This window comes from Sus scrofa, chromosome 2 (assembly GCF_054392235.1).
Source record: "Sus scrofa isolate SSC_HxYL_T2T_F1_AM1 chromosome 2, Sscrofa_HxYL_maternal_Yorkshire_Landrace_v2.0, whole genome shotgun sequence".
NCBI classification, from domain to species: domain Eukaryota; kingdom Metazoa; phylum Chordata; class Mammalia; order Artiodactyla; family Suidae; genus Sus; species Sus scrofa.
The window spans coordinates 92,032,807-92,045,857 of record NC_139384.1 but is presented as its reverse complement, the minus strand read 5'-3'; the positions used below and the strand labels follow the sequence as shown (position 1 = coordinate 92,045,857).

The 13,051-nt window shown below is 40.0% G+C and overlaps 1 protein-coding gene across 1 annotated transcript in view; it reads left to right on the top strand.

Annotated features, from left to right (window-relative positions):
- The window catches only part of SIMC1 (SUMO interacting motifs containing 1), a 74,061-nt gene that overhangs the window by 33,434 nt on the left and 27,576 nt on the right, over positions 1–13,051 (top strand). Inside the window, exons 3-6 of the mRNA XM_005661476.4 lie at positions 995–1,227; positions 2,275–2,344; positions 6,554–6,708; positions 12,240–12,392. Coding sequence (XP_005661533.2) covers positions 995–1,227; positions 2,275–2,344; positions 6,554–6,708; positions 12,240–12,392 — 611 coding nt within the window. The remainder of the gene's footprint in view (positions 1–994; positions 1,228–2,274; positions 2,345–6,553; positions 6,709–12,239; positions 12,393–13,051) is intronic.

Sequence of the window (13,051 nt, the reverse complement as noted above, 5' to 3'; positions counted from 1 at the left end):
GTGCTCTATAGAATAGACTTCCGTTTGCGAAGGGGGAGGGAGAGGTTGATGTTACTAGATGCAGACTATTACATTTTGAATGGATAAGCAATGAGGTCCTACCATACAGCACAGGGAACTATATCCAGTCTCCTGGGATAGAACATGATGGAATATAATATGAGAAAAAGAATATATATATGTATGACTGGGTAACATTGCTGTACAGAAATTAGAGGTTTAAGTTCTTCTGCCCGTGTTTAGTAGATGTTCTGTGCTACTCATTCGACATGTAGATGTAGTTTTTTGATGTGTTTGTGGGAGAAGGTGAGCGTGACTTCTTACTCCTCTGCCATCTTGAACCTTCTCCTCCAGAAATTGGCACAACATGGTAAATCAACTATATTTTAATAAAAAAAAAGTGCCCTATAAATACTGGTTCCCCTTAAGGATATGGGCATCAAAATAATTTATATATGTTGTACTTTCTATGCTGTATTTTAATACAGATGAAATCATGTATATGTAGAACTTTGAATTCCTATTTGTTAATTTAATATAAGCATTTTCCCATGTCATTAGAGGTGTTTTTATTTATCTTTTATTTTTCATTTATTTTTTTGCTTTTTAGGGCTGAAGGTGCAGCATATGGAATTTCCCAGGCTAGGGGTCTAATTGGAGCTGCAGCTGCTAGCATACGCCACAGCCACAGCAACTTGGCATCCAAGCCTTGTCTGTGACCTACATCACAGCTCATGGCAACGCCAGATGCTTAACCAACTGAGCGAGGCCAGGGATTGAACCCATGTCCTCATGGATACTAGTCGGATTCATTTCCACTGCGCCACAGCAGGAACTCCTAGAAGGGTTTTTAGATAAGGTTTTCCTGTCTCTCTTTTTTTAATTATGAATATTTCAAATGCATGGAAAGTTTTGCTGTCTTCAACTTGTTCCAAAACCTTTTGCTTTTATTCTGTAGAATCCCATCCTAATTTATTTATTTTTATCTCTATAGAGCAAGGGTCAAAAATTAGAACCTATCCCTCATCGAAGACTAAGGATGGTAACAAACACCATTGAAGAAAATTTTCCCCTGGGGACCGTGCAGTTTTTGATGGACTTTGTGTCACCTCAGCATTATCCACCCAGAGAAATTGTGGCTCACATCATCCAGAAAATCCTGCTCAGTGGCTCCGAGACTGTGGATGTCCTAAAGGAGGCCTACATGCTTCTCATGAAAATTCAACAGTATGAACCTTAGCTGTTGGCAAATCTTCCAGGGAACCTGGACTCCGGGCACAACATTCTCTTGCCTAAGCCTTATTTGGCTAACCCTTAGAGAGGGTGACTTAGTATATTAGTATTTGGATTGCAAGTGACAAGAAACTTGATCCAAACTGGCTTGAAATTTCTCTTTTACCAGCTGTTAAATTCTCTTTTAGCAGGTGGTAAAAGAGAATTCCATGACTTAATGTTACTAGAAACCTAGGAATAAGATATGACTTAATTTAGCTCAAAAATAGTTGCCAGAATCCATTTTTCTTTTTTAAATTAAAAAAATTTTTTTTCTTTTGTTTTTTTTTTAGGGCCACACCCACAGCATATGGAGGTACCCACACTAGGGGTCTAATTAGAGCTACAGCTACTAGCCTATGCCACAGCCACAGCAACACCAGATTGGAGCCTCGTCCGCGACCTACACCACAGCTCATGGCAACATCACATCCTTGACCCACTGAGCAAGGCCAGGGATCGAACCCACAACTTCATGGTTCCTAGTCAGATTCATTTCCACTGCACCATGACGGGAACTCCAGGATCCATTTTTCAACTCTACTATGTTTCTGTTTTTAGGCTTCATATGGTAGCCTCAGCCTCTAGCTTTTAGAACACTCTTAGTGCAAGAGAGAGTCCACTTCCTTTATAAGGACACAAGAGTTCTGAAATTGAGTCTTGAGGTTTTAACTGGCATAAGACATGAGTCCCTCTTAGAGTCAGAACTGAGGGGTAAAATATCATGATTAGCTCAACATGATTCGCAGTCTTCATGCCAGGGTCCTAATGGGTAAAGCCAGTGGTACTAATGTCTCCCAAAAGAGAAGTGGATACTGGGTAGCAAAAAAAAAAAAAAAAAAAAATGATGTTCCACTACCCTCAGGTGACATGGTATTGTTTCAGAGGGTGGGCAAGAGCACTGAGGATAAGAGGAAGCTTCTTACTTCTGTCGTCTTCTAGGTCCCATCCCTTCTAACACTAAACTCCCCAGAATTCTAATTGATCTCGTTGGACTTTCAGGCTACATCCAGCTAATGCCAAGACGGTGGAGTGGGACTGGAAGCTGCTAGCATATGTCATGGAAGAAGAGGTACCATAACAATTGCCAGTGTGACTCTTTTGCAGTGGATGTTTTAACTTGAAACAAAAATGACAGTAAATCTGGTGATAAAAACTTTACCATTATTCCTTCCTTTTACTACCCCCCTACCCTGACCAAAACATTCCTATTGAAATGGTATGTGCTATCTTCCAATTCAAGGTTGAATACACTCACTTATCACTCTCCTTGAGATCTCATTGAAAGTAACAGTAAATGGGAGTTCCTGTCCTGGTTCAGCGGTTAACAAACCTGATTGCTATCCATGAGGACGCAGGTTTGATCCCTGGCCTCACTCAGTGGGTTAAGGATCTAGTGTTGCCGTGAGCTGTGGTGTAGGTCGCAGACATGCATCTCGGATCCCGAGTTGCTGTGGCCCTGGCGTAGGCTGGTTACAGCTTCGATTGGACCCCCAGCCTGGGAACCTCCACATGCCACGAGTGCGGCCCTAAAAAGACAGAAAGACCAAAATAAATAAATAAATAAAGTAACAGTAAATGAATAGGAAAAGTTATAAACCCATGGCACTGAAAATAAGGGCAAAAACAGTAGATTTGAATGAAGATTGAAGAGCTAACGGAAATGTAAGCCTGATGACTGATGAAGCTAGGAAGAGAGAGCTACAGACTAGAACACATGAGGAAGGGCTGTAGCCAAAGAGAGAAGAAATCTGCCCTTTAGGTAGAGAAGTTTTAGACTCAGAAACACCATATATAAGAAGATTGGAGTAGGATATCAACTGTAAATTTGTTGTAAGCTTGTAGATGGAACTGACAACCTCTCCATTTTTGAGTATAGAAAGTTCGATTGTCAGGTTACCTATCCTTCAGGCAAAAATAAATCAGAGGATTCGTTGTCTAAAGAGATTGAATGAGCCATCTGTCATACACGAAAGTAGCTAGTGTAGAGTTTGTGTTCCAGAAAAAAAACCTCTGCATTCTGACCTTTAGAGATCCCTAAATTTAATTGCCACCTTTCTGTCTGCTCACTCAAAAGCAGTTGGATGGATTGAGTTATTGTTGACTTAGAATTCTGTACTCAGCCAAACTATTAGTCAAGAATGAAGGCAGAATAAAGACATTTACAGACATGTACAAACTTGAAAAAATAACCACACACACTCCATTTCTTAGGTTACTTGAAGATATGCATCCAAAGAATAGGAGAAGAATCAAAAAAGGAGGCACAGGATCCAGGGAGCACTAAGTCTAATCTAGAAGAGTACAAAAGAGAAGCCCTGAGATAACCGCAAATAGCTGACCTAGAGAGCAGTCATTCCAGATTGGAGCAAAATAACACAGGGCTTTAAGAGAAGATGATCTGGTAAATCAACTATACTTCAATAAAAAAATTTTTTTTTAAAAAGAAAGAAACAATGATCTGAGAAGATCACCAAGACGGTAGACAAGAAAGCTCCAGACCCTCATTCCCCAGTGGAGACACCGAGTTAACAACAATGTGTGGACCAGAATACTTGTGTGAAAACTCTAGACATCAGTTGAGAAGCTACAGGACCTAGACAATGCATAACCAAGAAGGGACACCATTGAAAGGAGTAGGAAGGTTTTGTGGTATTTTGTGTGCCTGTACCCTGCCCCCCGCCCAACATAGCACAGTATGCATGGAACTCTCCCATACCCTGGTCTCTCCCTCGGGATAGAAACAGAAGAGTGGATGTCGAGTCCAGTGTTCTGGCTAATTAAGGGAATAGTTTCTGTCTCACCTGACTCAGAGCACTGTTGTAAACAGTAGCATGTCTTCAGGCCGAAAAGAGAAGTGAGCACTGCAGCATTTTAGCACTGCAGAGAGTATGTAGTTCCACAAATAAGAACTGGTGGAGTAAGACACCGTGGGCTCTTGAGAAGAAATATGGGCAAACCACTTAGGAGATTGAGACAGATAGAAGCGCTCACACAAGCTCAGAGAAAACACATCCCCAGAAAAGGTCTGAGAGGTAGCAGAACCTCTAGCCAGGCTGATTGGTGAAGGTCTTGCCCTACATGAACTCAGTGGATAAAGCCTGGGAAAGGTGGTTGTTTTTTCAAATGTTTAAATCTGAAAAGAAGATTACGAAGCGTAAAAAGAAACAGAAATGTGGCCCAATCAAAGGAATGAAATCAAGCTCCAGAAACTGACCCTAAAGAAAGATAAATCTCTCAACGTTCTGATAAAGAATTTCAGAAAACTATCTTAAAGATGCTCAAGCAGTTGAAAGAGAACATAGATAGGCAACAGAATGAAGTAGGAAAATGATGCCTAAACAAAATGAGAATATTAAACCAAAAAACCGTAGAAAATAATCAAACACATTCTGGGGCTGAAAAATATAATAACTGCTTTTAAAAAAATTCACTAGAGGGGTTCAACAGCAGTCTTAATCAGGCAGGAGAAAAAAATCAGTGAACATGAAGAGACATCATAGCTTAGGAATTGGGGAGTATTATATACACATTACTACTATATAAAATAGATAACTAATAAGGACCTACTGTAAGCATAGGAAACTATACTCAGTATTTTATAATAACCTATTTGGGGAAAGAATCTGAAAAAGTATATATCTTAAAAATCAACCATACTTCAATAAAGTGAAAATGAGGGAGAAATAAAGGCATTCCCAGATAAACAAAAGCTGAGGGAATTCATTACCACTAGCCCTACCCAGCAAGAAATGCCGAGGGGAGTCTTGCAGGGTAAAATCAAACCCTCAACGGTAACTTGAAGCTATATGAAGAAATAAAGATGTCAATAAAGATACATGGGCAGTTATAAAAGCTATTATTGTAACAATGGGGTTTGTAACTCCACATTGGTTTGCTATGTAATTTAAGTGACTAAAACATTTTTAATTGTTAATCTGAAAGCTAGTATTACTATAACTTTGTAACTCCACATTTTTTTCTACATAATTTAAGAGACTAATGCATTTAAAATAATTATGGAGTTCCCATTGTGGCTCAGTGGATTAAAAACCCGACATAGTGTCCATGAGGATGTGGATTCAATCCCTGGCCTCGATCAGTGGGTTAAGGATCTGGCGTCGCCACAAGCTGCAGTGTGCCGCTAAAACCCAGATACAGCGCAGATCTGGTGTTGCTGTAGCTGTGGTGTAGCCTGGCAGCTGCAGTTCCTATTTGACCCCTAGCCTGGGAACTTCCATGTGTTGTGGATGTGGCAATAAGATAAGACAAAATGTTTATCTGGAGGCATGCAATATATAAAGATGTAGTTCTGTGACATCGGCAACCGAAAAGAATGAGCTGTAAAGGAGCGGAGTTGTTGTATGTCATTGAAGTTAAGCTGGTATAAATTGAAATTAGAGTATTATAATTTTAGAGTATTAAATATAATCCCCCTGGTAACCACAAAGACAACAGCTATAGAATATACGCAAAGGGAAATGAGAAAGGAATGTAAACACTTCACTACAAAAAATCAGCTAAAGACAAAAGGCAGTAATGCAGGACATGAAGGACAAAAACAAAACAAAACAAAACAAAACAAAAACCCTGTAAGGACAATCTATAGAAAACAAATAGCACAAGGACAGAAGTCCAGAATTATCATTAAAGGGAAACCAACAAATCCTGCCTGCCTGCCTGCTGTGTGACAGGCACATACAATGGCTTTGGTAAGGTTAGTGTTATCACCACATAAATCACCAGGACACTGAGACTCAGGGTTGACTTAAATAAGGGATGGAGCTGAGTTTCAAACCAACAGAAAGAAAAAAAGTCTGTGTGCCGCTAAAACCCATGCTTGCTACGTGCATCAGTTTGGCTTCAACAGGTAGGATCATTTCACCTGTAACAGAAAACTCAGGTCAGTCTTGCTTAAGTAATGAGGATGTGCATCTGCTCATATTACTTCAAGTTTAGCAGTGAGGTAGGCACCATGGTTGCTTGATTTAGCAGCTTGGCAGAGTCATTTTTCTGTCTCTCTGTTCAGATATCCACAGTTTGGGGTTTATCCTAAGACTGACAGGTTCAGCGATAGAGGCTGACTTTTCAAGCTCGAGGCTTGCCCTACTTGCCCTCTTTTGTATGACCTAGACTGCCTGCTCTTTCCCAGAAGACTCTCTTTTAGATAGACACACATGTTGACTCAAGGTCTTCCCTTGACTTAGTATTTATGAGAGCACAATGCTCACCATCACCCATCGAGATTGAGAGGCCATACTTCTCATTTTCTCTCCCCCAGGGACAAAATCTGCCTGGGCGTGTCCTTTTTCTGCGTTACGTAGTGCAGACCCTGGAAGATGATTTCCAGCAGATCCTGAGGAAGCAGCGACAGCACCTGCAGCAATCCATTGCAAGCACTGTGCTGTCCTGTGACAAGCAACCCCACAATGTCAGGTAACCAGCCACCTGAGCCCTGGGATGACAATAGGAAGGGGCTGTAGGTGGGCAGCTGCTCAAGTCCGGAGCACATTGAGTGGATGAGATTTCCTAGTGACTAGGTGGCATCACAGGGGTAGTTATGACAGCTCTAGACAGTCCTACAAGAAAACCTCTCTGTACCAACTATGTGTCAGGCACGACTGCTTGTGTGATTTTTCTTCCAAGACCATCTGACTTCTTTAGTCTAGTTCAGTATTGTTCAGACAGCTTCGTGAGATCCAGGGGGAAACCTCAAAGTGTGTAAAGCTTCTCACAGCTTTTATAAACTGAGATTTATTTTCATAAATCCATAAATTCCTTGAGTAACTCAAGATAAATCTCATTTATCACTTCTACTTCCTGAAGTCTATTATGACAATAGGTCCCATGGCTGGCAGTGAGGTGCAATAAAGTAGTAAGCATGTGTTCTTTTACTGTAGAATCAGGGCTGAAGCTTCTGGAAGCTTCAGAGTGGGGAACTACCATATCCTTATACCAAGGAGGGGAAATGTGGTTTCTAGGGTGGGAATCCCAGGCTAGAATCTTCCTCCTGGAACTACAACCCTTGCTTCTTTTGGAAACTCTTCTCACCAGCATTACTTTGTTTTCAGAGCATCATTGAAATCCTTTCACTTGTATTACGTTCTCATATATTCTTGCATATTTGTGGAAGTTTTTTTTCCTTTTTATGGCTGCACCCGTGGCATATAGAAGTTCCTGGGCTAGGGGTTGAGTTGGAACTGCCCTGCTGGCCTATGCCACAGCCATGGCAACACCAGATCTGAGCTGCATCTCAGCAATGTCGGATCCTTAACCCACTGAGTGAGAACAGGGATCGAACTCACATCCTCACAGAGACAACATTGGATCCTTAACCCACTGAGTCACAACAGGAACTCCTGTTCTTGCATATTTGTGAAGAATAGTTTTTACAGACCAATATGGGATATTGACTATTATAACTCCTTTAATTAAAAGGACATTTCATTATATTTTGAGTATCAGCTTTTTCTTCCTTGGTTACATGCTTATATTCATTTCTCTAGATGTGGTATTTTTTGTAAAGCCCAAATGTTCATGATCATGGGGGTAGAAAATCAGTGAGAGAATCTACAAAGAGCAAAGAGTAGCATATTTGGGTTTGAGATGGAAAAATAACAATTTAAATAACAAGAGCAACTCTCCTGACCAGTCTGCTTTGTGAGCGAGCATAGGCATTGGATTGTGAGATAGGAGACAGGAACCCAACCCAATCGGATGACACGTCTCATGGTGTAAGCCTCTCACTGTACAGAGTTTAACTCTGGGATTTAAAGATAGCTATTTTTGTGACCTCTACATGCAGGCCACATCCTCCATTTTGTGCTTTTTCGGTGAAAAAAGTAAGTTCCACCTGGAGGGAAAGAGATTGAGGTTGTGGTTACACGGATGTGTGCATATATTTATCAAAACCCATCAAAGATAAATCTGACCTCTAACATGTAGAACAGTTCTCAGAGTCTCTGAGAGGCTGTTTCTGGGTTATAATCCTCAGCCTGGCTTGAATAAAATTTTCCATTTCTTTCTTCAAAAAAAAAAAAAAAACTCATCAAACAAAAACCAATGTGCAATTTATTTCATATAAGTTATAACTCAAAGATAAGTTTTTCAAAAGAGAATGATGGGAAATCAGTCTTCATATGACCCCTTCTTAAGTAATTTTCTGTTCTTTTTTAACTGTGCATACAAAGAGTAAACTAGTTCTAGAAGATTTAAGAAATATACTATTCCGGAGTTCCCGTCATGGCTCAGCAGAAACGAATCTGACTAGCATCCATGAGGACGCAGGTTCAATCCCTGGCCTCGCTCAGTGGGTTAAGGATCCTGCGTTGCTGTGGCTGTGGCGTGGGCTAGTGGCTACAGCTCCAGTTCGACCCCTATTCTGGGAACCTCCATTTGTTGCAGGTGCAGTCCTAAAAAGCCAAAAAGAAAAGAAAATGTACTGTTCCCCAGATTCCCTCACCCATGTTTCCCTTTTCCACAGGGATAACTACTTTCAACTCTTTAAGTGATTCTTTGGATTTTTACCTCTTTGTGGCTAAATAACCTGCTTGTGTTGCTAATTCTTGGTTTTTCATTATTAGCTATTATCTATTGACTCCTTACACGAAAGATGAGGAGTTAGTTATCTTTCTTTTCCTCCCTAACTCCTCCCTCACACACACACTTCTCAGCCCCTATACCATCAACATAGGATATTATAACTTTGTTTAGATCAGTATTCAGTGTTTCTATTACTGTAACTATGTGTACTAGTCAGAGTTGAGCCAAGTACTGAACTATGATTACTTTTTCTTTCATTCATACCTTTTTGTTTTCCTTAGAGTTAATAATTGCCTCGTCTTTAGTTTCCTCATATTCTTTGGGCATATCGGAAGTTTCCTCATATTCCTTGTGTGTTTCGGAAGTCAACCCCAAGTTCTCTGTGGTTTGATCTGAATATCCTCTAGATGTTTATTCTGGGTAGTCTTCAAGTTCTTCTTGAAGATCTGTTATAGAATGTTTTGACCTTCTTCAGTCTGGATTGGTTGTCATCTTTGCCAGTTTTTATCATAAATGTGAGAATTCCCTTCATTTGTTTCCATGTTGAATCTCTGTTTCAGACCTTCACTTTCTCGGTTTACTCCCTCTTTTGGTGGATCAGTCCCCAGTAGCTTCTTTAAAAGGCATGTGGGAGGTAAAGTTTTTGAGATCTTGTATATCTGAAAATATCTTTACCTCCCCACACACTGATTGACTAATGAGTATGGATATGTAGGTTGGAGATAACTTTTCTACAGAACATTAAAGGAAATCTCCCATTGTCTTCAGCTTCCAGAATTGCTTTTAAGAAGCCATAAGCTACTTTGATCAAGGTACTTTGTAGGTACCTTGATTTTTTTTCCCTCTGGATGTTTATAGAATCCTCTTTTTACCATGTATGCTTGTTTCATCCATTATGCTGAGCATTCAGTGGGCCATTTCATGTCTTTTATTCTTGGAAAATAGTTTTCCTTCCTGTTAGCATATTATTAATTTCTAAGAGCTCTTTTTATTTAAATGCTCCTTTTTAAAATTAATCAATAGTTTTCTGTTCTTCTTTCATGGATCCATATCTTTTTATATCTTTGATGATACTGATGATGTCTTTTGTTTTTGGTAATTCTCCATATAATGTCTGTTTTTCTCTAAGTTGCTTTTTTAAGGAGAGAGGAGGGTTGCTTTTTGATATTTTGATCTTTCTCTCTTGTGTTAGAATGTATCCTTAGATGTTTAGTAAACCCTGATAATCTATCCATGTTTAAGGGGGACAGGCTCAAACGCTGACAGACTCTGAATACATGGCAGTACATTGTCATTTCCAAGTTTCCCTGTAGGTGGAACTGGCTGCCCGTTTCTTAGAAAATACCTTGTCAGTGTCTTTACGTCTTTCTTCTTGGACTGGATGAGTTTTCCAGAAAAGACTTTCAGTCTTCTGCATGAAGGATGAAGATCAGGATGCCAGGTTTTCGGAAGATGGGTGTGAGAAGATGTCAGGTGTCTCTGCGTTGAGCGTGGATATGTTCACTTACTGCCCCTGTTTTCTGCTTTGATACCTCCACCTCCCAGCTGTGCCAGGTATCCCAGTCCACAGACCATCTGTTTGACCTCTCCACAGAGTTAGCCTGAAGTCTTCAGGGTTTGGAAGAAGGTCTAAGGGTCTAGAAGTTTCTTAAACCACTTACAAGCCATCATATTTGTTTTAACTTGCCCCCTTTCATTCTTACTTCATGGTTGAGTATGTCACCTTGTACTACCAGTTGCAGCACTTAGGGAAGTTTTTTCCCCCCCTTTTTTGGTAAATGGAATTATTTAGGATTGCTCCTCTCTACTGCTGGCTTAGGATTCAGCTTTCTCAATTCTACTAAGTCAGTTAAAATTTGCCCCTTTGCCAAAGTCATAGACTTAGATTAAACATCATCTAAACATGACATTTGCCTTATTTACTTAGTTAATTGGTTACTTTCAGTTTTGTAATCAGCATCTCCTAATCTATCCCCTAAATCAAAGACTAGGACCTTGACAATTGCCTGCATCTAACCACACATCCATCCCCTATCACCCACTTTTGCACCTTCTTGCACCCAAAATTATCAGCATCCTGAATGTTCATTGTTTTCCTTTCCTTTTCACTTAGCTTTAGTGTACTTACATGTATTCTTATAATGAATATATTTTTATTTTAGCTCCTTGTAGCTGTATATAAGAATATCATGATGTATGTAATTGATTTTATATTTCACTTAATATGATAGAGTACTATTTGTTCATATTGTTACCTATCTGTAGCTTATTCACCTTCACAATTGTATAATATTCTATTTTGTGAATATACTTCATTTTCCTTTCAGCTTCCAAATTTTCACTGTTATTATCTCCTCTCCTTTTCTTCCCTTCTTTGTGGATTTTTTAAAAAATTATTTATTGTGGCGTTCCCATCATGGATCAGAGGTTAACAAACCTGACCAGTATTCTTGAGCACACAGGTTCAATCCCTGGCCTCACTCAGTGGTTTAAGGATCCAGTGTTGCCATGAGCTGTGGTATAGGTGGCAGACACAGCTCGGATCCTGCATTGCTATGGCTGTTGTGTAGGCCAGCAGCTGTAGCTCCGACTTGACCCCTAGCCTGGGAACCTCCATATGTCACAGGTGCAGCCCTAAAAAGACAAAAGACAAAAAAAAATTTTATTTACCGTCGTATTAGTGGGATTTAGGAGGGAACAAAATTAGGTGTGTATATTCAGTCCATCGTTTTTACCTGGGTTACCTAAGTGATCACCAAAAGTAACTGACTGTATGAGATGTTTTTACCTTACTGATCTTGAGAGCCTACAGCCTGTATAAAGTGTGACTCCATTATACATACTCTAAACCTTCACATTAATAATGGCTGACACCTAATAATAGAAAAGCTGCAAGGTCATCCAGTCCAACTTTCACCTTGTCAAGGATTGTTCCTGATAAGGAAGCTACAGACAGTGGGCTTTGACCTTCGAGATACCTTTCAATAATTATAACTTCAAGAAAAATGTTGGTATTTTACTTAGCTTTTGTAACCTTACTGCAATTAAATGCAGTGTTTCCATTAGACTTTTTAAATATTGAAAATAGCCTGACACAACTTAGAATAGATTTACAAGGAGATCCTGCTGAGTAGCATTGAGAACTTTGTCTAGATACTCATGTTGCAACAGAACAAAGGGTAGGGGGAAAAATGTAATTGTAATGTATGAATGTAAGGATAACTCGATCCCCTTGCTGTACAATGGGAAAATAAAATAAAATAGAAAAGAAAAGGACCTCTTAAAAAAAAATAGCCTAAGAGCCTTTTCTATTGCTGTTAGGAAAATCTCGGAATCTAGAAGCCCATGTTAAGGTTGCAGTTCTGAATACCATAGAGTAAGACAGAAGTTTAAACTTTTTTGTTCTTATCTTTTTTCCATTGCAGGGATGTCATCAAGTGGTTGGTCAAAGAAGTAACTGAAGACAGATTAACTCAGCCCCCAGATGAGAATCAGACATCTCCAGGAACAGGAATCTTGAAGGCCAACAGTAGCCAACCTTCTCCCCAGCCCAACCTGACAAAGAACACCAGTCAGCTGTAAGGGGCAAGCAGAAGTTATCGTTCCTGGGGCTATTGGGATTTACTGTTTTAGAGAGCAGCGCAACTCCCTAGGAACAGTTTTCCCCAAATTAACAAGCGCTTGTAACATAGGCTGATTCTTACTAAAGACTATCTTAGTTTGACTAAAGGCTGAATTCCTAATTTCAAAGGTACAACAAAAGCAGACGCTTTCCCCCTATGAGTAGGCCTTCACTAAGTGAATTCACAAAGCTGAAGTGGAACAAAAGCTAGAGGATACTGCCTGCCCTTTCCTGGATTCCAAGAGGCAGTACAGGGTTATAGCTACTCCTCACTTCATCTGTCCATTGATGGAAGAGGAGTGAGGGGAGTGGGTGTTTGGCAGCCTCCAGTCCTCAAGGACCTGTGTCTCCCTCCTCCAGTCCTGGGAGAAGAATTGCAGTTAAACTGCAGGTGCCAACAGGTTATAGCAACAATGGCTCAGACTAGGGCAGGTCCATTTTCCTCTGACTCCACTAGAAAAAGATGCCTGGCACATCTTTCTGGGGGTGAATATGGTCTTCACACATTTTTTTTGAAAAATGCCAGGATTTTAGGGGCTGGGGTTGCCCTTTTGCAAGTAACCTACTGTTCCATATCAATTATATTAAAAAAGTCACCCTGAATAGTTCAGATAT